Source organism: Nerophis ophidion, linkage group LG26 (assembly GCF_033978795.1).
Source record: "Nerophis ophidion isolate RoL-2023_Sa linkage group LG26, RoL_Noph_v1.0, whole genome shotgun sequence".
Classification (NCBI taxonomy): Eukaryota; Metazoa; Chordata; class Actinopteri; order Syngnathiformes; family Syngnathidae; genus Nerophis; species Nerophis ophidion.
The window spans coordinates 14,413,777-14,438,462 of NC_084636.1; the positions used below are offsets into that span (position 1 = coordinate 14,413,777).

General features: G+C 38.7%; 2 protein-coding genes across 4 annotated transcripts in view; one reads left to right on the forward strand and one right to left on the reverse strand.

Annotated features, from left to right (window-relative positions):
* The first annotated feature begins 11,454 nt into the window (after positions 1–11,454).
* zar1 (zygote arrest 1) lies at positions 11,455–14,793 on the forward strand. Its single transcript, XM_061888414.1, has 4 exons — positions 11,455–12,142; positions 14,246–14,338; positions 14,402–14,476; positions 14,555–14,793. Exons 1-4 carry the CDS (start codon positions 11,522–11,524, stop codon positions 14,696–14,698), a joined length of 933 nt encoding a protein of 310 aa, XP_061744398.1. The 5' UTR covers positions 11,455–11,521; the 3' UTR covers positions 14,699–14,793.
* A 4,734-nt stretch (positions 14,794–19,527) lies between these two features.
* fryl (furry homolog, like) overlaps positions 19,528–24,686 on the reverse strand; it is a 165,201-nt gene continuing 160,042 nt past the window's right edge. For all 3 annotated transcript variants that reach the window (XM_061888409.1, XM_061888408.1, XM_061888406.1), the window contains one exon: positions 19,528–20,880. In XM_061888409.1, coding sequence (XP_061744393.1) covers positions 20,640–20,880 — 241 coding nt within the window. In that variant the 3' untranslated portion in view covers positions 19,528–20,639. The remainder of the gene's footprint in view (positions 20,881–24,686) is intronic.

Sequence of the window (24,686 nt, forward strand, 5' to 3'; positions counted from 1 at the left end):
CATAATTTTCGGAAATTAATTACAATTAAACCATTTCAAAACGGATTACCGGTTACAAAAGCTCGTTCGACATGTGTTTACATCGAATAAATGGATTCAAAACTTTTTTTTTTTTAATACAATTTTTGGGGGAATTTAGAAAATCTTGAATCGATTCAGAATCATTATAAATATTTACGGATAGCTACAAGATATGAAGAAATTTTTCAGGTAGCCCTAATATTTTGTGCAATGTTCTAACAAACAGGAAGACCACATAGATTTACAACAATAATTCTTTAAGGGGAACTGCACTTTTTTTGGGGAATTTAGCTTATCATTCACAATCCTCATGTAAGACAGCATGTGTTTTTCTTTTTGTATGCATTCTAAAGAATAAATAAATGAGATCATAAGTCCTATGGGAGCCGCTCTATTCTGCCTATAGACCCCTGAAAAACAGCCAAACACCTCCATTAAGGTTTTATATACATGCTGTAAGTAACAGGCACATTTATAATAATATGTACATATTTTGCTCATTTTAAAGCACAGGGTGTTAACTTCAAAAATGCATCACAACATTCACTTTTTTCTTCAACATCACTGATTACTTGTCACTGCAGACTTCATGAGAGCTAATAAACATAATGAAATATTACCTACTGTACAATGTCTGCTGTCATTAGGATGCCGACTGATACGTTCATAAATTACCAATTAGATGAAGAATGACTCATAATGCTCGTAAAGGAAAGGGGGGTGAAACAATGTGTCTTTTCGTGTCATTCTTGCTATTCCGTGTCTAAATTGGCTGTCAAAATGTACCAACATGTCAGATTACGTCCTCATCCTTCTGGGCATTATTCATGAACTAGAATAAACTTTCACGAGCACCAAAGCAGCTCACCAGCCGGTGATGTCAACATAGGCACAGAAGCTAGTGATCACGGCACTGTTATAGTTTGCCTGCGTTAGAGCTTATCATAACAATATCACTAATACTTGGTTATAATTCAAGTTACGAAATGTAAATTAGGCATTGTTGGCGCTTTTTGGATGTTTGTTTATTAGGTTTTATGGGCAAAATAAAGGACTTTCCACTGGCTCCTTTGTAAGGGGACTTTTATTTCCGAGTTATAATGCATAAATAAATACTCCTGTCATCTTGTCTTTTATAATGATTGTGAACGATAGGCAAAATTACAAAAAAAGTGCAGTTTCCCTTTAACAGCAAAATGGCTCATGTAAAAAAAAACTTGAATACGTCGTAGACGCTCAAGTGTAAAAAGAAGTTAAACACTATGAATACAGTACTTAAAACTCATAAAATATGTGAGTAATACATTTGGTGATGAATGACAAAGACAATCTTGTTTTCTTTAACAAATAACAGTTGCTGGTGCCAACACTGCTAATAAAGCGCTACGCTATCGTGTGCTATGTGTTTCCCCCGATCGAGGTTCACTCCCAAACTATTTCAAACTTAAATGATTGTTATTAAACAATAAGTAGTACTATAAGTTTAATATCAGTCAATTGCTTTGGGTGAGAGTTCCTGTGCTGTTGTGAAACAAATTGTGCCTAACAATTTTCTTTGAGACAATCCATCCATTTTCTACCGCTTGTCCCTTTCGGGGTCGTGAGGGGTGCTGGACCCTATCTCAGCTGCATTCGGGCGGAAGGCGGGGTACACGCTGGACAAGTCGCCACCTCATCACAGGGCCAATACAGATAGACATTCACACTCACTTTCACACACTCGGGACCAGTTAGTGTTGCCTATCTTCTTAATAAATGAAAACATTAGATACTTTAGATAAAACTGTAACCAAGTTTTGAGCAAATAAATGACATGGATTTAGGTAAAACCTTTCAAAAACATTCCAGGATGACATTCTGACAACAAAATTGCACTTGTGTACAAATTGCTGAAACAAACCTTATTTATGCAAGCGAGAAATCATGACTAATCCAAATTCCAAAATGTGATTAAAATAAAAACAATTTGACAGCCCTAGTTTTTACCTCATTTTTGTGGACTTTTTGTAGCTAAACCATAACCACATACTTTCCCCATTTTGGGATAAATAAAGTCTATCCTATGCTATCCTAATCGATGAACTATACACAATGCAGCAGGTATTAGAGTTGTACGGTCTATACCTGTACTACAACACCGCGGTACTAATTAATTAAAAAAGGTACAATACTGCCTTTGAAAAATACCGGTACTTTTTTTCAAGCTATGATGGCGCGCTGTGCATGGAAACATTGCCGGTAATATAAGCTGATGTGCATGTCGTGAGTCAACACACAGCGGTGAGATAGAAGTGGGAAAATAGATGTATTTTGGCTTCAAAACTAACAATAAAGGTGAAGCTATAATCTATAGCTATAATCACCGAAGAGCAAAGTTTTAGCCACTTCTAAATCACTAATCCCCGTCTCAGTGGCGACACATTTATTCATTTATCATCGTTTGATGGATTGACGTATTGACTTTGCTTTACATCACATTTAACGCTTTTCAATTCCATTTAAATGTCGTCATTTTCGCTAAATCCATTTAATGACTTTGAATGTTTTTTTATGCCCCGCGAAAACCCTGAGTAAAGGAAAAGGCCAATTAATAATCCATTTTCTACAGCTTGTCCCTCATAATTTTGACTAAATAATATTGAAAATGACAAAATATGTTGAAGCAGATTGTTACGTGATAATATACCATATTGTAGGTGTTTATTACAATTTGCATTCATATTTTGCTGTCGTTTTACATTTTTGTTGTGTTTTGCTCGAAACACAACTATTGAGGAGCTGGTCTGAGAAGTACACAATAAGAGGAGTGATGTGTATATGTTGTTAATAATCAGTGTTTTATTGTTCATAGTTAATATTGTAAATTCCACTTTATTTCATTGTACATTTTGTGTGTCTAAATAAAAAACTGTAATATTCCATTACGTTTTGTAAGGTGGTCGGTCATAACGTTTTCAGAACTCTATCTTGGAAAAAAGGGACCCAAACACACATACAATACAGCAGGTTTTTACAGCTAAATGTGTACAGTATTTTACAAACTTTAAGGCGCACTTGAAATAATTTTTTCCCCTCAAAACCCGACGGTGTGCCTTATATGTAAGGAATACATTTGGCCGAGCTAACTCACCTCGAAGCTATTTTATTTGGTACATGGTGTAATGATAAGTCTGACTAGAAAATGGCAGTCAAACATAAGAGATTAGTGTAGACCAGGGGTCACCAACGAAGAATATTTGAGAGATATTTCGTCAAACTTATGGTTAAAATTCCCAGAAAAATATTCTGGCAAGTCGAGAAAATCTTTAGAATCCAATTTAAATCTTATTTCGAAGTCTTCTGAATTTCTTTTAAAATTTTTGTTCTGGAAAATCTAGAAGAAATAATGATTTGTCTTTGTTAGAAATATAGCTTGGTCCAATTTGTTATATATTCTAACAAAGTGCAGATTGTATTTTAACCTATTTAAAACATGTCAGCAAAATTCTAAAATTAATCTTAATCAGGAAAAATAACTAATGATGTTCCATAAATTATTATTATTTTTTTTTTCAAAAAGATTCGACTTAGCTAGTTTTTCTCTTTATTTGGTTGAATTTTGAATTTCAAAGAGCCGAAATTAAAGATAAATTATGTTTCAAAATTGAATTTTCATTTTTTTTTCGTGTTTTCTACTCTTTTAAACCGTTCGATTAAGTGTTTTTTTCATCATTTATTCTCTACAAAAAAATCCTACAAAAGGAAAAAAAATGTACGACGGAATCACAGACAGAAATACCCATTTATTTATACATATATATATATATATATATATATATATATATATATATATGCATTAAAGGTACATTGAGCAAATTGGCTATCTCTGGCAATTTATTTAAGTGTGTATCAAACTGGTAGACCTTCGCATTAATTAGTACCCAAGAAGTAACTCTTTCTTTCAAAAAGGTTGGTGACCCCTGGTGTAGACAGCACTATGATTGCCATATGTCTCAAGTAAACAACACTGACATTTTAAATGTTCCACGGAAAATATAGAACATAACACACGGCGCTGAAAAATATATCCAAATGTTTTACTACGACTTTGGTAAGTCATGAAGCCGAAGCGTCGCATTGAACATACAAGTATTATTATGGTGTGTGTATAAGGTAAGACATTATCTGCCGTTATGTTTCGCAATATTATGCAAAATCAACTTTTCATACCTTCTGGTACCTGCTGATCTGCATTTGGGATCTGTTGAAGTCCTGAAAAATTGCACGCGTCCCTGGGTCGATAAGCTTCTTCTTTTTCCTCTATCTTCTTTATGTGACATTCATCCTCCGCTGTTGCCATTTCTAATATAAAGTAGTGTAAAGTTATTATTTATATCTGCCAGTAAACTCTCCATGAACGCACTAAAACATATCGGTGTAGTGAGTTTACATTATTCACCCAAGGACGTTTAGTTATTAAATTTTCGGTCGGACGTTTTTTCACAGGACACATTTCTGGCCTTGTTGTTTCCGGATGAGGAGATGCTGCTTTGTTATTGATTTAAATAAAGTCTGAATGTCATTAAAACAGTTAGCTCCATCTTTTGACACTTTTTCCACTCCCGTCCTTACAAGCTACAAGAAAGATGATGGGGATAAGACGCTGTCGAAGGTGAGCCACGTGAATAAGACCGCCCACAAAAAGGCGCATCCGGAAGCAACTGTCAGAAAGCGGCTTGAAGATGATCTGTAAAACATCATCCGTGCAACATTTTGACCACTTCAGATTGTTTTCTTTGTTTACAAATAGAACAAGCACATTCTGAAAATTTACAAATCAATGTCTTTGTTTTTTCACATTTACATGTCACAGTTAATAGTATTCTTTCTGAGATTGGTAGGTTGTGAGTTTAAAACCCCGGCCGAGTCATATCAAAGACTATAAGAATGGGACCCATTACCTCCCTGCTTGACACTCAGCATCACGGGTTGGAATTGGGGGTTAAATCAGCAAAAATTAATCCCGGGCGCAGCCACCGCTGCTGCTCACTGCTACCCTCACCTCCCAGGGGGTGATCAAGGGTGATGGGTCAAAGGCAGAGAATAATTTTGCCACACCTTGTGTGTGTGTGTGACAATCATTGGTACTTTAACTTTCGTCGTGATTTATACTTTCTGAATAAATTATCCGACAATGTTCATCAGTCAACTCATTGGTGTTAATTTTCAATTTATTTAGATGAGAAAATATCAAAATCAAATTACAGGATGGTATTTATATAGTTTGCTAATTTTCCTCGACTGGTGCACTAACATCATGTGGTTTATTTAAAAATTTTTTTTACATATGTAGTAGTGTCCCGATACGTACTTTTCGAAACTTTTCAAAATAAAGGGGACCACAAAATATTGCATTATTGGCTTTATTTTAACAAAAAAATGTACGGTACATTAAACATATGTTTTTTATTGCAAATTTATCCTTAAATAAAATAGTGAACATACAAGACAACTTGTCTTTTATTAGTGAGTAAACAAACAAAGGCTCTAATTAGTCTGCTGACATATGCAGTAACATATTGTGTCATTTTCCATTCTATTATTTTGTCAACATTATTAAGGACAAGTGCTAGAAAATGACTTTGAATATGATCCATTAGTATCACGGTACTGTAATAATAACGGGATACCGTTCAACCCTAATATGTAGCATAATCTACAAAAAGACAAATAATTGTCATTGCGGCATCTAGTGGACACATTTAGAACAACAGTTTATTTCATTCTAAAATTTTTGGGTAATTTTTATACTAAGCAAACTCATTCCGCGGGCCGGATAAAACCTGTACCAGGCCCGTGGGCCGTACGTTGGACACCACTGCTTTACAGTACAGTTGTCATTTACTTAAATTTCACTGAATATTGCAAAAAATATATATATTTATAGGTATACTTTTACCAAAAAAATGTATCGAGAAATCTTTCGAATATCGAGTTTAAGTAAAACTATATTGAGATATACTTTTATAGCAATAGATTATATCTGTCTGTTACCTGACCGCTTCTATGTTAGCTACCTCTCTTTGTTTATAACGTCTATTTTCTGCTGGATATACTCTCTAGTTATGCTGCAGCTGTTACATATACTGTAATATTATACATGGTAATTGTTATATATTGCTTAAATTATATAAAAATATAATATGATGTAATATGTCAGCTCAGTGGCCTTGTGGTTAGAGTGTAAGCCCGGAGATCGGTAGGTCGTGAGTTCAAACCCCGGCCGAGTCGTACCAAAGACTATAAAAAATTGGACCCATCACCTCCCTGCTTGGCAGTCAGCATCAAGGATTGGAATTGGGGGTTGAATCACCAAACTGATTCCCGAGCGTGGCACCCGCCGCTGCTCACTGCTGCCCTCACCTCCCAGTGTGAACGTGGGGATGGGTCAAACGCAGAGACTAATGTCACCACACCTAGTATGTGTGACTATCAGTGGTACTTTAATTTATCAGTATATATCATATGTGATGAGATGGCGACTTATCCAGGGTGTAAGCGCCTTCCGCCTGATTGTAGCTGAGATAGGCACCAGCGCCCCCCGCGACCTCAAGGAGAATAAGGGGTAGTAAATGGATGGATGTATATCCATCCATCCATTTTCTACCACTGGTCCCGTTCGTAGTCAAGGGGGGTGCTGGAGCCTATCTCAGCTGCATTCAGGCGGAAGGCGGCGTACACCCTGGACAACTCACATCCTATCGCAGGGCCAACACAGATAGACAGACAACATTCACACTCACATTCACACTCTAGGGCCAATTTAGTGTTGCCAATCAACCTATCCTCAGGTGCATGTCTTTCCAGGTGGGAGGAAGCCGGAGTACCCGGAGGGAAAACACGCATTCACGGGGAGAACATGCAAACTCCACACAGAAAGATCGAACCCAGGACCTTCATATTGTTAGGCACATATACTAATCCCTGTACCACCGTGCTGGCCCATGTACTCTACATCCATCCCATCCATTTTCTACCACTTGTCCCTTTCGGGGTCGCGGGGGGTGCTGGACCCTATCTCAGCTGCATTCGGGTGGAAGGCGGTGTACACCCTGGACAAGTCGCCACCTCATCGCAGGGCCAACACAGATAGACCGACAACATATACACACTCGGGCCAATTTTAGTGTTGCCAATCAACCTAGCCCCAGGTGCATGTCTTTATACACTGCATATATAATATGTAAATATTACATGTTATATTTTATATTGCTACTACGGTATAATTTTATTCTACTTTATACCTGCATTATACTTTCCATCCTTTGTAACTGAGCTACTGTGTGGAACAGTTTCCCTTGTGGATCAATAGTTTGTCGAAGTCTTTTTAGTCCATATCGCCCAGCCCTACCCCGAAGTCTAAAAGGTTAAGAACCCCCAAAGCATCTTTTATTACCCTTATTAGAAGTATCAACTTCATACTATAAACATGTACTCCTAACATAAGATCTGGGCAAAGTAAGGCCCGGGGGCCACATGCGGCCCGTTAAGCTTTTCAATCCGGCCCGCCGGACATTCCCAAATAATTATTTGGGATTTTTAAGATGGAAAGTGTAGCTGCCATTATGATGTGCAGTGATGTTTTCTACTGACCGTAAGTCTTGAACTATACAAAGTATTTCAATGGTTGGAATCTGCGCTTCTGCATGATATACCAGTTACTATGGTAACCTAATTAGTTACTATGGTATTTAGCAGAAGTCAGACGAGGCAACAACCAGTGTGGGTGTAAATTGTTTCCACAGAGTGTTTCCAGAGCGACGCTGAAATGCGGGTGTCAGGGACAGACGCGGAAGGAGATTTTTACAACAAAGTTCTAAAGCTTAGTGATATATCAGATTGTAGGTGAGTTTATTTTTTACCCTTTGCATTCATATTTTGCTGCGTTTTTTGAATTTTTCTTGATTGTATAATATGTTGATGAGAGGGGGCGTAACGTTCACATGTTGTCAATTTTCAGTGTTTTATCGTTCATAGTTAAAGGCCTACTGAAATGAGATTTTCTTATTTAAACGGGGATAGCGGGTCCATTCTGTGTCATACTTGATCATTTTGCGACATTGCCATATTTTTGCTGAAAGGATTTTTTGGAGAACATCCACGATACAGTTCGCAACTTTCGGTGCTAAGAGAAATGTCCTTCCTCTACCGGAAGTCGCAGATGATGACGTCACGTTTGATGGCTCCTCACATATTCACATTGTTTTTAATGGGAGCCTCCTACAAAAAGAGCTATTCGGGCCGAGAAAACCACAATTTCCCCATTAATTTTAGCGAGGATGAAAGATTTGTGTTTGAGGATATTGATAGCGACGGACTAGGAAAAAAAAACACGATTGCATTGGGACGGATTGCGATATTTTTAGACACATTTACTAGGTTAATTCTGGGACATCCCTTATCTTTCTATTGTGTTGCTAGTGTTTTACTGAGTTTAACAGTACCTGATAGTCGGAAGGGTGTCTTCACGGGTGTCTTGACGCGCAGTGTCTCAGGGGAGTCGACGGCAGCTATGGACGGCACAAGCTCAGCTTTTCTCCGGTAAGAACTGACTTTTTAACCACAATTTTCTCACCGAAACCTGCTGGTTGACATTCGGTAGGATCCATGTTCGCTTGACCGCGCTCTGATGCAAAGGAATGTTTCACCTCCAGGAATTTTAAACAAGGAATCACTGTGTGTTTGTGTGGCTAAAGGCTAAAGCTTCCCAACTCCATCTTTCTACTAGCCAATATTAATTGAACAAATTGCAAAAGATTCAGCAACACAGATGTCAAAAAAACTGTATAATTATGCCGTTAAAGTCGATGACTTTTGGCTGTGTGTGTGCGCAGCGCTCATACTTCCTAAAAACCTGTGACGTCTCTCGTACACGTCATCATTACACAACGTTTCGAAGACAAAACTCCCGGGAAATTTAAAATTGTAATTTAGTAAACTAAAAAGGCCAATCGGCATGTGTTAATGTTAATGTTAATATTTCATCAATGATATATTAACTATCAGACTGCGTGGTGGGTAGTAGTGGGTTTCAGTAGGCCTTTAATATTGTAAAACCCACATTATTTTCATGTACATTTTGGGTGTCTCATTCGGTAAAAAAAAAATAATAATTCTATTCCGTTATTTAAGGTGGCCTGTCGTAACGTTTTAGCATTCAATCAGACATTATTGTGAGGTTTTGTATTAGTGTTCCTAAAAATAGGTATAAAGGTCCCCAGTAGAGATGCGCGGTTTGCGGACACAACTGCGGAGTCCACGGGTGACATGACGAAAAAAATAGATTTTAAATAGATTCGGGCGGGTAGCGGTTGAACCAATTCGAAAATATATATACATAGTTAAATGTTGTTACCCAGATCAATCAACAAAGGTTCATCTTTGTTGCGAAATTGTTCACTGTTTCACTGTGCACCCCGCCCTCGTCCCTATTTGAGCATTATAACGTTAACAAGTTAATATTCATTTAAATAAATTCAAAACATTTTTTTTACCTAACCAAAATATAAGCCTATAGCAGTGGTTCTTAACCTTGTTGGAGGTACCGGACCCCACCAGTTTCATATGCGCATTCACCAAACCCTTCTTTAGTGAAAAATAAAATGTTGTTTTTTTTTCAAATTCAAGCCAAAGTTATATGTTTTCGGTAACACTTTAGTATGGAGAACATATTCTAAGTAACAAAGACTTAATTTAGAGTTATTTGGTTAGGGTTAGAGCCAGGGTTAGAGGGTCAGGGTTATAATAAGGCCATGCCGAATAAGGCATTAATAAGTACTTAATAATGACTAGTTAAGTGCCAATATGTTACTAATTTGCATGTTAATACGCAACTAATAAATTGTGAATGTTTCCCTTACTAAAGTGTTACCATGTTTTTTTACTAGTGCACAAAATGAACCGTGCATGAACATCACCTTGTTCAAAGAACAAAACCAACAGTGCATGAACTCAAAACAAATTACACACCTGCAAATCTGTGTGACTTCTGCTGTTGCCGTATCCGTAATACGCCGATAGGGAGAAGTTTTTATTTACATGAGGAGTCGGGTGTGTCTTGACCTCCGCCGAACCCCTGAGCCCGACTCACCAAACCCCTAGAGTTCGATCGAACCCAATTTAAGAACCAATGGCCTATAGTCTAAAACATTTTTTTAACTTCTTAAAAGCATCGTTCTGCTTGCTGCAACTGCGCACACAAAGTGTGAGGAACGCACTCCTGATCTGAGGGTATTGGCAACAATAGTCAACACTTTCTTAATGGAAATGACAATAATATTATAATAATGATAAATAATATCTCGCATTAATATCTCTTAGCCACTAATGCGTTGCACGCATTGAATGTCTTTGCTGCATTGGATCAGTCTCCTTTCTTTAACAGCTAACAAAAGCTTTCTAACCTCACTAATGCCTTGCATCGTCAATATCAGTGGTTCTCAATCTTTTTTCAGTGATGTACCCCCTGTGAACATTTTTTTTATTCAAGTACCCCCTAATCAGAGCAAAGCATTTTTGGTTGAAAAAAAGAGATAAAGAAGTAAAATACAGCACTATGTCATCAGTTTCTGATTTATTAAATTGTATAACAGTGCAAAATATTGCTCATTTGTAGTGGTCTTTCTTGAACTATTTGAAAAAAAGATATAAAAATAACTAAAAACTTGTTGAAAAATAAACAAGTGACTCAATTATAAATAAAGATTTCTATACATAGAAGTAATCATCAACTTGATGTGCCCTCTTTGGGGATTGTAATAGAGATCCATCTGGATTCATGAACTTAATTCTAAACATTTCTTCACAAAAAAAGAAATCTTTAACATCAATATTTATGGTACATGTCCACAAAAAATCTAGCGGTCAATACTGAATATTGTTGCATTTCTTTTCGTTTACGAACATACATTCATATTTTGTTGAAGTATTATTCAATTAATATGTTTATAAAGGACTTTTGAATTGTTGCTATTTTTAGAATAATTTGGAAAAATCTCACGTACCCCTTGGCATACCTTCAAGTACCCCCAGGGGTACGCGTACCCTCATTTGAGAACCACTGGTCTATATAACAACGGGCGGGTGTGGTTTTGATAAAATGTTGGTTCGGGTGGATGGCGACTTTTGTGATGCAGTTGCAGATGAAATAATTGCCTATCCGTGCATCTCCAGTCCCAAGACATTTGTTTTCTCTTTTTTCTCCCCAAGTCAAAATAATTGCATAGGCCTGCCTAATATTCTACTTTTTAGAGAACATTCTTTAAAAAAAAAAAAAAAAAAAAGTACCTACCGGTAGAGAAATGCTTCCTCTTGTTGCGATTGAGGAAGTGAGGTTTAAAGGTCATTTTGGTCACGTGACGACACAGCTGTCCTTAATGAGCACTAATGGCGTCCATGAAGACGCGGGACATTTAAATGACTTCACCCGCCCAGCTGTGTCGGTCGAACACAGAAAACAAAAATGGCAACGTACGGCGACGAGCCAGTCGATAGCTATTACTACTCATCTTACAAGCCTTACTACGCGGGCAGGTACCGGCCCAAAGACGCGCCGTGGAAGTACAGAAGTTACCACTATGGCGAAACCTCGGACACCTTCAACAACCAGCAGCGCGCCCACCTTCGCTCCATCTTGTCGCAGATCAACCCCAAGCTCACGCCGAGGCTCCGCAAGGCCAACACCAAGGACGTGGCCGTGCAGGTCAACCCCAAGCGGGACGCCTCGGTGCAGTGCTCCCTGGGGCCGCGGACCCTCGTCGCCGTGAAGCGAGACGTCCGGCGCAAGAAGGCCGCCGAAGGCTCGTCGAGCGCCGGCGAGAGCGGCAGCCCTAAGGCGGAAGTGCGATACCCGCGGACCCTGGGCTTGTTCTCCCCCGTGGCCTACCGGAACTTCACCAGCTTCCTGGCGGAGGACAAGGAGTCGCCGCCCGCCGAGGCCTCGCCTGAGCGGGCGGAGGAAGCCGGAGACGAGACGGCGAAGGAGGCCGAGCAGGAGCCCGAGGACGCACAGCCCGCCAAAGAGGGGTCAGAGGTCACAACCGAGGAGGAGGGGTCAAAGAGCAAAGCGCGCGTTCGGTTTCAGGTACCAAGCTCTTGCAGTCTATTTTGTTATTGTTGATAATCTGTACAAAACCTCAGTCATTTAAAAATATTTTTGTTTTAAACTATTTTTTTTTAGTAATGACAATCCTTATTTGTTCAGATGGGGGTTATCATAAGACAGTACTTGTTAAGTTGTATGTAATAAAAAACAAACATTTTAGATTCCAGAAAACCGTGAGATGTCCTACCTCTTGTGTGAAACACAAAGGCATAAAATGACCAGTAAAACATTTTAAAACACAAACAAAAAAACTCTAAAACAGGGGTCGGGAACCTTTTTGGCTGAGAGCCATACAAGCCAAATATTTTTAAAAGTATTTCCGTGAGAGCTATATTTTTTTTAACACTGAATACAACTATATGCGTGCATTTTTAAGAAAGACCAACATTTTTAGAGTATAATAAGTATTTTATTCTCTTTAATATTATTATTCTGAGGTTTACCAAAAATAAATAAAATACTTCTTACCATTAATGCGACTTCTTCCAACCGGATGGATGGATGAAAATGCATGAGAATGTTTTATATTTTGAACGTTATTTTTGACACTGACTACCAGCGGAATTATTAATTTCTTATCGTGTTAAGCAACGTCAGCTAAGATTTATCTGGGAGCCAGGTGCAGTCATCAAGAGCCACATCTGGCTCTAGAGCTATAGGTTCCTTACCCCTGCTCTAAAACATTAAAAATGGACTCCAAAACACATAAAATGACTCCAAAGAAATGCACAGCAGTGACATTTAAAACGTAAATTACTCCTAAAACACGTAACAAGACTCTTAAAACAGACTCTTAAACAAGTAAAAAGACTTGCTAAGAATTCTAGGAAATGCTAAGAACTTAAATTGGGAAACTATTTTTAAATGAGATTAATTTGCATGGTTTCCCTTTTTTTTTTATTTTATTTTATTTTTTTTTTTTTTACTTCCAAAAGTATGTTTAAAAGTTAATTTTAAACGATACAATGTTTTTTACTAATGACAGAAACCGTATTTGTTCTGATGAGGGTTATCATAAGATAGTAAATGTTTAGTTGTATTTAAAAAAAACAAAAAAAAGGTGGCGACTTGTCCAGGGTGTATTCCGCCTTCCGCCCGATTGTAGCTGAGATAGGCACCAGCAACCCCAAAGGGAATAAGCGGTAGATAATGGATGGAGGAAAAAAAACACGAGGAATTTAAATGGGGAAATTTTTAAAATCACCTTAACTTGCAGTTTCCTGTTTTTTTTACTTCCATAAGTATGTTTAAAAGTTAGTTTTAAACGATTGTTTTTTTTCTAAAAAAAATTATGACTGACCTTATTTGTTCAGATGATATAGTAAATATTTAGTTGTATTTAAAAAAAAAATGTGTGTGTGTGTATGGAACTTAAATGGGGAAACACATTTTAAAAACCTACTTTCTTTCTTTTTTGCCTCAAAGTTCGTTTTAAATGATTTTTTAAAGTGACAGAAACCTTATTTGTTCAGATGAGGGTTATCATAAGATATATAGTAAGTTTAACTGTATTTAAAAAAACAAACAAAAAAACCTTAGGAACTTAAATGGGGAAACAACTTTTAAAATTACCTTTACTTGCGTAGTTTCCTGTCATGTTTTTTTTACTTGCAAAAGTATGTTCAAAAGTTAGTTTTAAATGATGCATTAAAAAAAAAGGCAAACCTTATTTGTTCAGAGGGTTATCATAAGCTATAGTAAATTTTTAGTTGTATTTAAAAAAAAAAATTAAAAAAAATGTAGTTTAAATGGGGAAACATTTTTAAAATGACCTTAATTTGCCTAGTTTCCTATTTTTATTTTTTAACTTCCAAAAGTATGTTTGGAAGTTAAAGTACCACTGATAGTCTCTCTCTCACACACACACACACACACACACTAGGTGTGGTGAAATTACTCTCTGCATTTGACCCATCCTCTTGTTCCACCCCCTGGGAGGTGAGGGGAGCAATGCCCATGAAAATGTTTCTTGGTAATTTTGTAGTTACAATACACATGACTTATTTTCAGAAAATACCAAATCTTGACTTTAATGAACTAAATAAGGGTGGCACCAAAAATGACCAACTTGTTTTCCTTAAGTTTCTGGAGCAGAAGTACGGCTACTATCACTGCAGAGAATGCAACCTGAGGTGGGAGAGTGCCTACGTGTGGTGCGTTCAGGGCACCAATAAGGTGAGTAAATGTCATTCTCAAAGGATGTTGCTGTAGACCTAAAACCTGGACTCTCCCTTGCAGGTTTACTTCAAACAATACTGCAGGAAATGCCAAAAGGAGTTCAACCCGTACCGCGTGGAGGACATCACCTGTCATGTGAGCCCACCCTCCTTTTTTCGTGTTCTAGAACGTCCCCGGCCCGTCCTCCCTAATACGGTCCCATGTCCTGTCTAGACCTGCAACAAAGCCCGCTGCTGCTGCTCGGTGACGCAGCGCCACGTGGACCCGAAGCGGCCGCACAGGCAGGACTTGTGCGGCCGCTGCAAAGGCAAGCGGCTCTCCTGTGACAGCACGTTCAGCTTCAAGTACGTCATCTGAGCCGAAACTCGGCAAATATATCGTTTCAGTGCTTTTGTTTCACCTTTTGTTGTGGACAGTGATGGCGTCTCCAGAAATAAAGAAGCTACCTTGCACTCCTTGCACTTTTTCTTTTGAGCTGAGTCATGGTTGATGTAGTCCACTGATATAATCCACGTGGCATATAAAAGTTAAGATGCTGGAGTGAAGGTTGAAATGTCATGAAAAATTGAAAGTGATTCCAATTTGTTGGGGAAAATGTTATGACCCAGTTTCCCAAGGACCTTTTAAAAATGATTTTACACAACCACAGCACTCCTGCCCCAGACCATGATGCTACCCCTATCACTGGTGGCATAGGAGTAGCTGCGCAGGGGCTCTTGTGTTTAGAGTGTCCGCTCTGAGATCGGTAGGTTGTGAGTTCAAACCCCCGGCCGAGTCATACCAAAGACTATTGGGGGGAAAAAAAGGGACCCACTACCTCCCTGCTTGGCACTCAGCATAAAGGGTTGGAATGGGGGGTTAAATCACCAAAATGATTCCTGAGCGCAGCTACCGCTGCTGCTCACTGCTCCCCTCACCTCCCAGGGGGTGATCAAGCGTGATTGGTCAAAAATGCAGAGGATAATTTCACCACAGTGTGTGTGTGTGACACAATCATTGGTACTTTAACTTAATGCCTGACTGCGCAAAACCATTAACTTGCTACTCGCAAAAACACTTTTCAAAACATTCCTTTTAGGATTAACTTTTTTTTTTTTTTTTTTATACCTTGGGAAAAATGTAGTTTCTCAACATCTGTATTTAAAAAGAAAAAAGTGTCGCTAGTTCATTTGTCGACTGATTTTAAAACTATTCCATCAGTCTGTTCAGCTCGTTCAAGGCAATTGTGCTATTTTTCCATATCTCCAAAAAAAATCCCATTTTCTACAAACATTTTCTTAGAGGCCTACTGAAACCCACTACTACCGACCACGCGGTCTGATAGTTTATATACCGATGAAATATTAACATTGCAACTAATGCCAATACGGCCGGTTTAGTTTACTAAAATACAATTTTAAATTTCCTGCTGAGTTTCTTGTTAAACGTCCCCCTCCAACATCTCGGGTTGGAGGGGACATATTAGCCCAGCACCACAAACAGCTATAACTCATCTCTTTCATCGCAAATTACACAGTAATTTGGACATCTGTAAGCGGTAGAAAATGGATGGATGGATGGATGGATGTTGCTGAATCTTGCAATTTGTTCAATTAATAATGGAGACTATAAAGAATAATGCTGTTGGTGGAAAGTGGTGGATTGCAGCTGCCTTTAGCAACCGAAACACAGCCTGTTTCTTTGTTTGTTGTGAAGCTTTAACAGAGTGGTCAAGCGAACATATTTCTCTACGTCAACCAGCGAGTTTTTGGTTGGGAAAATTGTGATATTAAGTCGGCTCTTACCGGAGACTTCAGTGGATTATGGGACTTCCTCCTGCAGCTCAAAAAGGCAGCTGTGATCTTGGCTCCTCCATCGGCTTCTCTCAGACACTGGCGTTCACCGCAGCCATCTGACTTTCAGGTATGTCTTTACAATCTCACTAAAACAATGAGCAGATAAGGGATCTTCCAGTATTATCCTAGTAAATGTGTCTAATTACATCTGAAACGGTCCCACTGCCGCCGCTTTTTCTTTTGTTTTTTTGTGCTTCACTCTAATTTTCCTCATCCACAAATCTTTCATCCTGGCTTAAATTGATAAGCAAATCGTCGCTTTCTTGGTCCGAATAGTTCTTGCTGCTGGAGCTTCACTTTATAAACAATGTGAGGATGTGAGGAGCCCGTGACGTCACACGCACATCGCCTACTACTTCCGGTGAAGGCAGGTTTTTTTTTTTATTAGCACCCAAAAGTTGCAAACTTTATCGTCGATGTTCTCTACTAAATCCTGTCAGCAAAAATATGGCAATATTGCGAAATGATCAAGTATGACACAGAATAGACCTGCTATCCCCGTTCAAATAAGAAAATCTCATTTCAGTAGGCCTTTACTTAACAATACCCGTGCGCAAAACCATTAACTTGCTACTCGCAAAAAACACTTCAAAACATTCCTTTTAGGATTATTGAACTATTTTTTTTTAATACCGTGGGAAAAATGTAGTTTCTCAACATTTGTATTTAAAAAAAAATAAAAATGTCGCTAGTTCAATTGTCGACTGATTTTAAAACTCTTCCATCATCAGTCTGTTCAGCTCATTCAGGGCAATTGTGCTTTTTTTCCATACCTCCAAAAAATCCCATTTTCTACAAACATTTTCTTAAAGTCCCACATTTCTCAACAGATGTCAACTGTTCCAAAGTCAAAATGTTCGTTGCTAATACCATGAATTGGTTAACGTGGACCCCGACTTAAAGAAGTTGAAAAACTTCTTCGGGTGTTACCATTTAGTGGTCAATTGAACGGAATATGTACTGTACTGTGCAATCTACGTCTCAATCAATTAAAACATGCTCGAGGTTTACATATTTAGTAAATACAGTAGCATTTTTATGTAGAAATGTACAACCATACATATGGGGCTGATTTAGTGTGACAAAAACCCTGAAGTGCCAACACCGGATATTACAGAAGCTTCTATTGTTTACAAACGGAGCAGCCATCTTTGAAAGCCAACAAAGTAAGTAGTTTCCGGCTTTGGGGGGCCTTCCAGTTAAGATTTCCCACTAAGTATTCGAAAATTCCAACTTACCAGTACAAATGGAATGCAGCATTGGTACTAGATACATGACAACTCGTTTTTTGCTAATTTTGCAGCCATTCACTTCAGTTATACCTTATTTGAATAGTTGTTTTCTCATTTTCAAACTATCCATCCATTTTCTACCGCTTGTCCCTTTTGGCATTGCGGGAGCCTATTTCAGCTGCATTCGGGCGGAAGGCCGCGTACACCCTGGACAGAATAGACAAAACATGATTATTCATGCTAAAATTATGGTGTAAAGTCAATGACAAAAAATAAGTAAATAGTTTTTAAAACTAGGGAAATCTGTAAAAAATAAAAATGGTGCCATGTTTGGGTATAAAAGCAGCTTCCATGAAATGCTCATTCATTCACAAACAAGGATGGGGTGAGGGTCACCACTTTGTGAACAAATGCGTGAGTAAACTGTCCAACAGTTTTAAGAACATTTCTCAAAGAGCTATTGCAAGGAATTTAGGGATTTCACCATTTATGGTCATAATATCAAAAGGTTCAGAGAATCTGGAGAAATCATTGTACTCATTTTGGAAGGAAACATAAGCGATATTACAAACCTTCGATCCCTCAGGCGGAGCTGCATCAAAAATCGACAGTGTGTAAAGGATATCACCACATGGGCTCCGGAACATTTAAAAAAAACACTGTCGGTAACTACAGTTCGTCGCTACATCTGTAAGTGCAAGTTAAAACTTTACTAAGCAAAGCAAAAGCCATTTATGAACAACACCCAGAAATTCCCCAGCTTCGCTGGGCCTGAGCTCATCTGAGATGGACTATGCTAAGTGTTCTGACAAGTCCACATTTCAAATTGTATTTGGAAATTGTGGACGTCGTGTTCTCCGGAATAAAGACGAAAAGAACCATCCGGATTGTTCTAGGCGCAAAGTTCAAAAGCCTGCATCTGTGATGGTATGGGGGTGTATTAGTGCCCGAGGCCTGGGTAACGTACACATTCATGAAAGACATACAGGTTTTGGAGCAACATATGCATACTTGCCAAACTTGAGACCTCCAAATTCGGGAGATGGGGAGGTAGCGGGGGGGTGTATAATGTAGCATCCCGGAAGAGTTAGTGCTGCAAGGGCTCCTGGGTATTCTGTTATGTTTATGTTGTGTTACGGTGCGGATGTTCTCCCAAAATATGTTTTTCATTCTTGTTTGGTGTGGGTTCACGGTGTGGCGCATATTTGTAACAGTGTTAAAGTTGTTTATACGGCCACCCTCAGTGTGACCCATATGGCTGTTGACCAAGTATGCCTGCATTCACTTGTGTGTTATAAGCCATAGATGGTATGTGACTGTGCCGACATGCTGTTTGTATAGAGGAAAAGCGGACGTGACGACAGGCTGTCCTCAGGTCAGCGTCACGACCAGAGTGAGGACAGCATGCGGCTGTTAAGGGGTGAAGGTTTCAGGTGAGAGAGGACGCTAAAGGCACGCCCCCAATATTGTTGCCTGGGTGGAAATCGGAAGAAATTAGGGAAAATGGTTGTCCCGGGAGATTTTCGGGAGGGAAACTGAAATTCGGGAGTCTCCTGGGAAAATCGGGAGGGTTGGCAAGTATGAACATATGTTGCCATCCAAGCAACGTTATCATGGACGCCCTTGCTTATTTCAGCAAGACAATGTTAGAACAGCGTGGCTTCATAGTAAAAGAGTGCGGGTACTAGACTGGCCTGCCTTTAGTCCAGTCCTGTCTCCCATTAAAAATGTGTGTCGCAATATGTCATTAAAAGGAAAGGCCATGTAACAATGGTAAAAAATGCCCCTGTGCCAACTTTTTTGTAACATGTTGCTGCCATTAAATTCTATGTTAATGATTATTTGCAAAAAACAATCAAGTTTCTCAATCCGAACATTAAATATCTTGTCTTTGCAGTTTATTCAATTTAATATAGGTTGAAAAGGATTCGCAAATGCATGCTAATCGTTATCTTTTTAAGTTACTTTTGCTGTTACGAAGCCTAAGCATTTCAGTTCAGCTTTTCCGCATTCACACACAATTTCCTACAAATTTGCATATTTTAGTTGTAATCCAATCAAATTTTTTTGTTGCTATTTCAACACATTTTGGACCGGCAGATTAAAAAAAATTCTACAGTCAACATTAGATTTTTATTCATCCAGAAAGAAGGCTGGTATGTGAGTGAACCAAAAAAAAAAAAAAGTATAATGCACCTCTAAATGAAATCTCCCAGGAGAAAAGACTACTTAAATAAACAGCATTGGGGAATGTACCAGACAAGCAGGGGAGTGGGGACAATGACTGCGATGCGATGTTTTTGTGGAGGGTGGGGGGAGGAAGGAGAGAAAAAAAAAAAAAAAAAGAAAAAAAGTCTCCCCTTCTTTGGATTTCAAGGAGAAGGTCACAGTGGAGAGAAGGAATGCATGTGGTCGGGTACGAATGCTACAGTAGAACGACAACAAAGAGGCGAGTCCCAACTGAGGCCCTCATAGAGGAAAGACAAAAAGGGGCGGGACTATAATCTCGTCTCATCACATGAGCTTTAAACATGGCGTCCTCTGCAGTGCATTATACAAAGGAAGGGGGATAATACACTATCTAAAATATATACAGAGTAAAATAAGTTATGAGCAGTTTGTTTTTATATATATATATATATATATATATATATATATATATGCACAGCCTCTAAAGGCAGCTGCTTATTTGGTTAAACGGGCCGTTAAGGACGCCTTAAAGTGGTAAGGGGTGGTGTCAAAGCGGATACATATATTTTTGTCTCTTTTTACACTTCCCTGAGGACCGGGGGCGCCTCCCACAGGGTCACACGTTAAATATCCGGACATTTACAACCGAGGAGGTTAAGCTCTAATAATAATAATAATAATAATAAAAAATACATTTCTCCCCAAAAAATATTCTTGCATTGCTTTTTCTCTTTCAAGCATGCCTTTTTTCTGTTTTTAATATTTATTTTTTTTTGCTTACGAAGGCGCACGATAGCGAGTTCCATTCGGCATGGAAAAAAAACAAAACAAAAAAAAAAAACGAAACAAAAGTCATCCCGCTGTGTCCTCCTCTCGTGCACGCGACTTATTGCAAAAGAATGTTGCATGAGGTTTAGTGTGAGGGAAGATATTAGCTTGAAGCGTCCGCACCTCAAAAGTCAGCGAGAATTCCCGCACGTCCTTTTAGCCCTTTGTCAGCGAACTCTCTCGTCCTTTTTTTCTTGGTCTAGATTCCTATAGTCACAGTCCGGTGCTGACCACGGTGTCGTGCGGCTGGTCCACCTGGGCCTGACTCAGGGCCTCTCGAATCTGCAGGTTGAGCTCCATGAGGCGCCCGCTGGCCTGGGACAAGTCCCTGCTGGGGCCCACCACCGCCAGGCAGCCCGTCTGGCCCAGCGTCTGGTGGCGGAAGTAGATGTGAAGCAGCGTCTGGACGGCGTCGTCGCCCTCGTTGCCGAAGATGTCGTTGGGCCACAGCGACCTGAGGGCAATGCAGTCCCAAAAGTGTTCACATTTTTAGTAGAAAGTAAGCTGGGATACACTTTTAAAGGAGTCTGTGTGCAGCTTGTCTAGCAGCGTGTATCCAGGGGTCCCCAAACTTTTTTAGTCGGGGGCCGCATTGGGTTAAAACCATTCTGCCTGGGGCCAGGTTGTGTACATATATGTGTGGATATATATATATATATATATATATATATATATATATATATATATATATATATATATATATATATATATATATATATATATATATATATATATACATACATACAGTGGGGCGAAAAAGTGTTTAGTAAACCACCGATTGTGCAAGTTCTCCCACTTAAAATGATGACAGAGGTCTGTAATTTTCATCATAGGTACACTTCAACTATGAGAGAGAGAATGTGGAAAAAAAATCCAGGAATTCACATTGTAGGAATTTTAAAGAATTTATTTGTAAATTATGGTGGAAAATAAGTATTTGGTCAACCATTCAAAGCTCTCACTGATGGAAGCAGGTTTTGGCTCAAAATCTCACGATACATGGCCCCATTCATTCTTTCCTTAACACGGATCAATCGTCCTGTCCCCTTAGCAGAAAAACACCCCCAAAGCATGATGTTTCCACCCCCATGCTTCACAGTAGGTGTGGTGTTCTTGGGATGCAACTCAGTATTCTTCTTCCTCCAAACACGACGAGTTGAGTTTAGACCAAAAAGTTCTGTTTTTGGTTTCATCTGACCACATGACATTCTCCCAATCCTCTGCTGTATCATCCATGTATCCATTTTGGTATAAACTCAACTCGTCGTGTTTGGAGGAAGAATAATATTGAGTTGCATCCCAAGAACACCATACCTACTGTGAAGCATGGGGGTGGAAACATCATGGTTTGGGGCTGTTTTTCTGCTAAGGGGACAGGACGATTGATCCGTGTGTCGTGAGATTTTGAGCCAAAACCTCCTTCCATCAGTGAGAGCTTTGAATGGTTGACCAAATACTTATTTTCCACCATAATTTACAAATAAATTCTTAAAAATTCGTACAATGTGAATTCCTGGATTTTTTTTCACATTCTGTCTCTCAGAGTTGAAGTGTACCTATGATGAAAATTACAGACCTCTATCATCATTTTAAGTGGGAGAACCTTCACAATCGGTGGCTGACTAAATACTTTTTGGCCTACTGTGTGTATATATATATATATATATATATATATATACAAACAGTGATATATATATATATAAACAGTGTAAATAAAAAATGTCTTAAAAGTGTGCAGTTTTCTTTACTAACATAGGGACTTTTTTGAGGCGAGAACCAATTATTGATGTTTACATTTATTCTTTTGGGAAACCCTGCTCCACTATACAAACTTTCCGGTTCATGAACCATGTTGAAGAACTGAGGTTCCACTGTACTGCTCTACAATCCGTACACTGACTACTATAAAATATACCTAAATTACTGAGGTTCCACTGTACTGCTCTACAATCCGTACACTGACTACTATAAAATATACCTAAATTACTGAGGTTCCACTGTACTGCTCTACAATCCGTACACTGACTACTATAAAATATACCTAAATTACAGTGGTACATCAACTTAAGAGTGTTGTGAGATAAGAACTGTCTAAGATCCGCCCAGAACATCTGGTCTTACACGCTGGCATTAGCTAGAGATCAACATAACTTTTTTTTCCAAACATGGTAAGGAAGAAAGCGACTCTGAAGAACAGTGCGGTAAAAAAGAAGTGGATGATATATTAAATGAAATAAAGAAATAAATGATCACAAACATGACTGAGCCTGACTAAGAGTTGGAGCGTAGCACTGCGAGTCTAACACCCGTCAAGACTGTTCAAATAATTTCAAAACGGCAGACATTTGTCCATGATAATACGGAGAAGCTGCTGATGGTGTGTTTGACAGAGAAGCAGCTGGAAGAAGATATTGTATAAGTCCGCTCTCCAAGGTAAAATCTGTACATTATTATTAAATTACTTCATAAAAGTCCTGTAGTTGTTAGTACTACATACTATTGTATAGTTTCATACACTATTATCTAATTTTTTGTATTTTTAAAAGGCATTTTGATGAAAAATTGTGATGTTTTGGGGGTGAGCACCAGTTAAATTGATTAAAATACATTTTAATGGGATATGATTTGAGATTCAAATGTTTTGAGTTAAGAGATCTGTCACAAAACCAACTAATCTTTTAGGTTGAGGTACTACTGCACTTTCCCTTGACCAGATACACCATCATACAACTACTACTGCAAGTGTACAGGTTGTATACTGTGGGACCTTCTAGTTCAGGGGTGTCAAACTCATCGTAGCTCAGGGGCCACATGGGGGAAAATCTGTGCACACGCGAGCCGGACTATTAAAATCATGGCATTAAAAATTAAAAAATAAAGACAACTTCAAATTGTTTTCTTTGCCTTACTTTGAAAAAAATAGAACAAACACATTCTGGAAATAATAAAAAAAATATATAGAAAAAAATACTGGCAGCGGTAAAGTTTAGATCCATGAAGGGAAGAAAAAAGTGAATGAATTTTTATAACTGAATGTATTTACATATGCATAAAAATGTGTTTTCTTTTGTATTTTTTTTAATGAATTAAGTAACGTTTATGACAACCTTTTTCCAAAACACAACATAGAATGTGAGACATAACAGGACAATGCATACATTTATAATTTGTTTTCAAAACGCTTACAAAAAAGTGGGACCCCCAAAAATTTACTATGGGACCCCCTTTTAATGAGTTGATGGGGTCACCCCAATTTAAAAAGTCCTACCACCAACACTGATGGAGTATTGGTGCGTGCAAAACAGCAGCAGGCGACTGTGGCCAGCAGGCCGGTTCTTATACTAATTAAATATTATCTTTGGGGCCTTAGATAATTCATTCGCGGGTCTTGACTTTGACAACCCTGCTCTTTTTCAATGCTGATAGACGTTCAACACTGAGGTGAAAGAAGTCTACTGTCGAGGACCACTGTTAAAGGCCTAGTGAAACCCACTACTACCGACCACGCAGTCTTATAGTTTATATATCAATGATGAAATATTAACATTGCAACACATGCCAATACGGCCTTTTTAGTTTACTAAATTGTCAATTTTGAATTTCCCGCGAAGTGTCCTGTTGAAAACGTCGGTATGATGACTAGTATGATGACGCGTGCGTTTGACGTCTCGAGTTGTAACGGACATTATTTTCCAGTTGGATCCAAGCTATAAGTGGTCTGCTTTAATCACATGATTAAACAGTATTCTGGACATCTGTGTTGCTGAATCTTGCAATTTGTCCAATTAAAAATGGAGAAGTCAAAGCAGAAAGATGGAGGTGGGAAGGTTTTAGCCTTTAGCCACACAAACACACGGTGTTTCCTTGTTTAAAATTCCCGGAGGTGAAGCTTTACTATGGATCACAGCGGTCAAGCGAACATGGATCTCGACTACACGTCAACCGGCAGTTTTCGGTGAGAAAATTGTAGAAATAAGTTGCCTCTTACCGGATATCAGCGGAGCTTCTGTCCTGCTGCAGCTGCCATGACTTCTCTCAGAGACACACCCGTAGCCACACCCCTCCGACTTTACGGTACTATTTAACTCACTAAAACACTAGCAACACAATAGGCAGATGAGGGATTTCCCAGAATTATCCTCGTAAATGTGTCTAAAAACATCTGAATTGCTCTCACTGCCCTCGTCTTTTTTTTTTCTTTAACTTTTTTTTCTTTTCTTTTTTTTTTCCAGGCCTTCACTCTAAATTTCCTCATCCACG

Coding starts and splice junctions, on each gene's coding strand:
- zar1 (XM_061888414.1), top strand. CDS start 11,522: ATGGCAACGTACGGCGACGAGCCAGTCGATAGCTATTACTACTCATCT. Junction 14,339..14,401: donor GCGTTCAGGGCACCAATAAG/GTGAGTAAATGT, acceptor TCTCCCTTGCAG/GTTTACTTCAAACAATACTG. Junction 14,477..14,554: donor TGGAGGACATCACCTGTCAT/GTGAGCCCACCC, acceptor TGTCCTGTCTAG/ACCTGCAACAAAGCCCGCTG.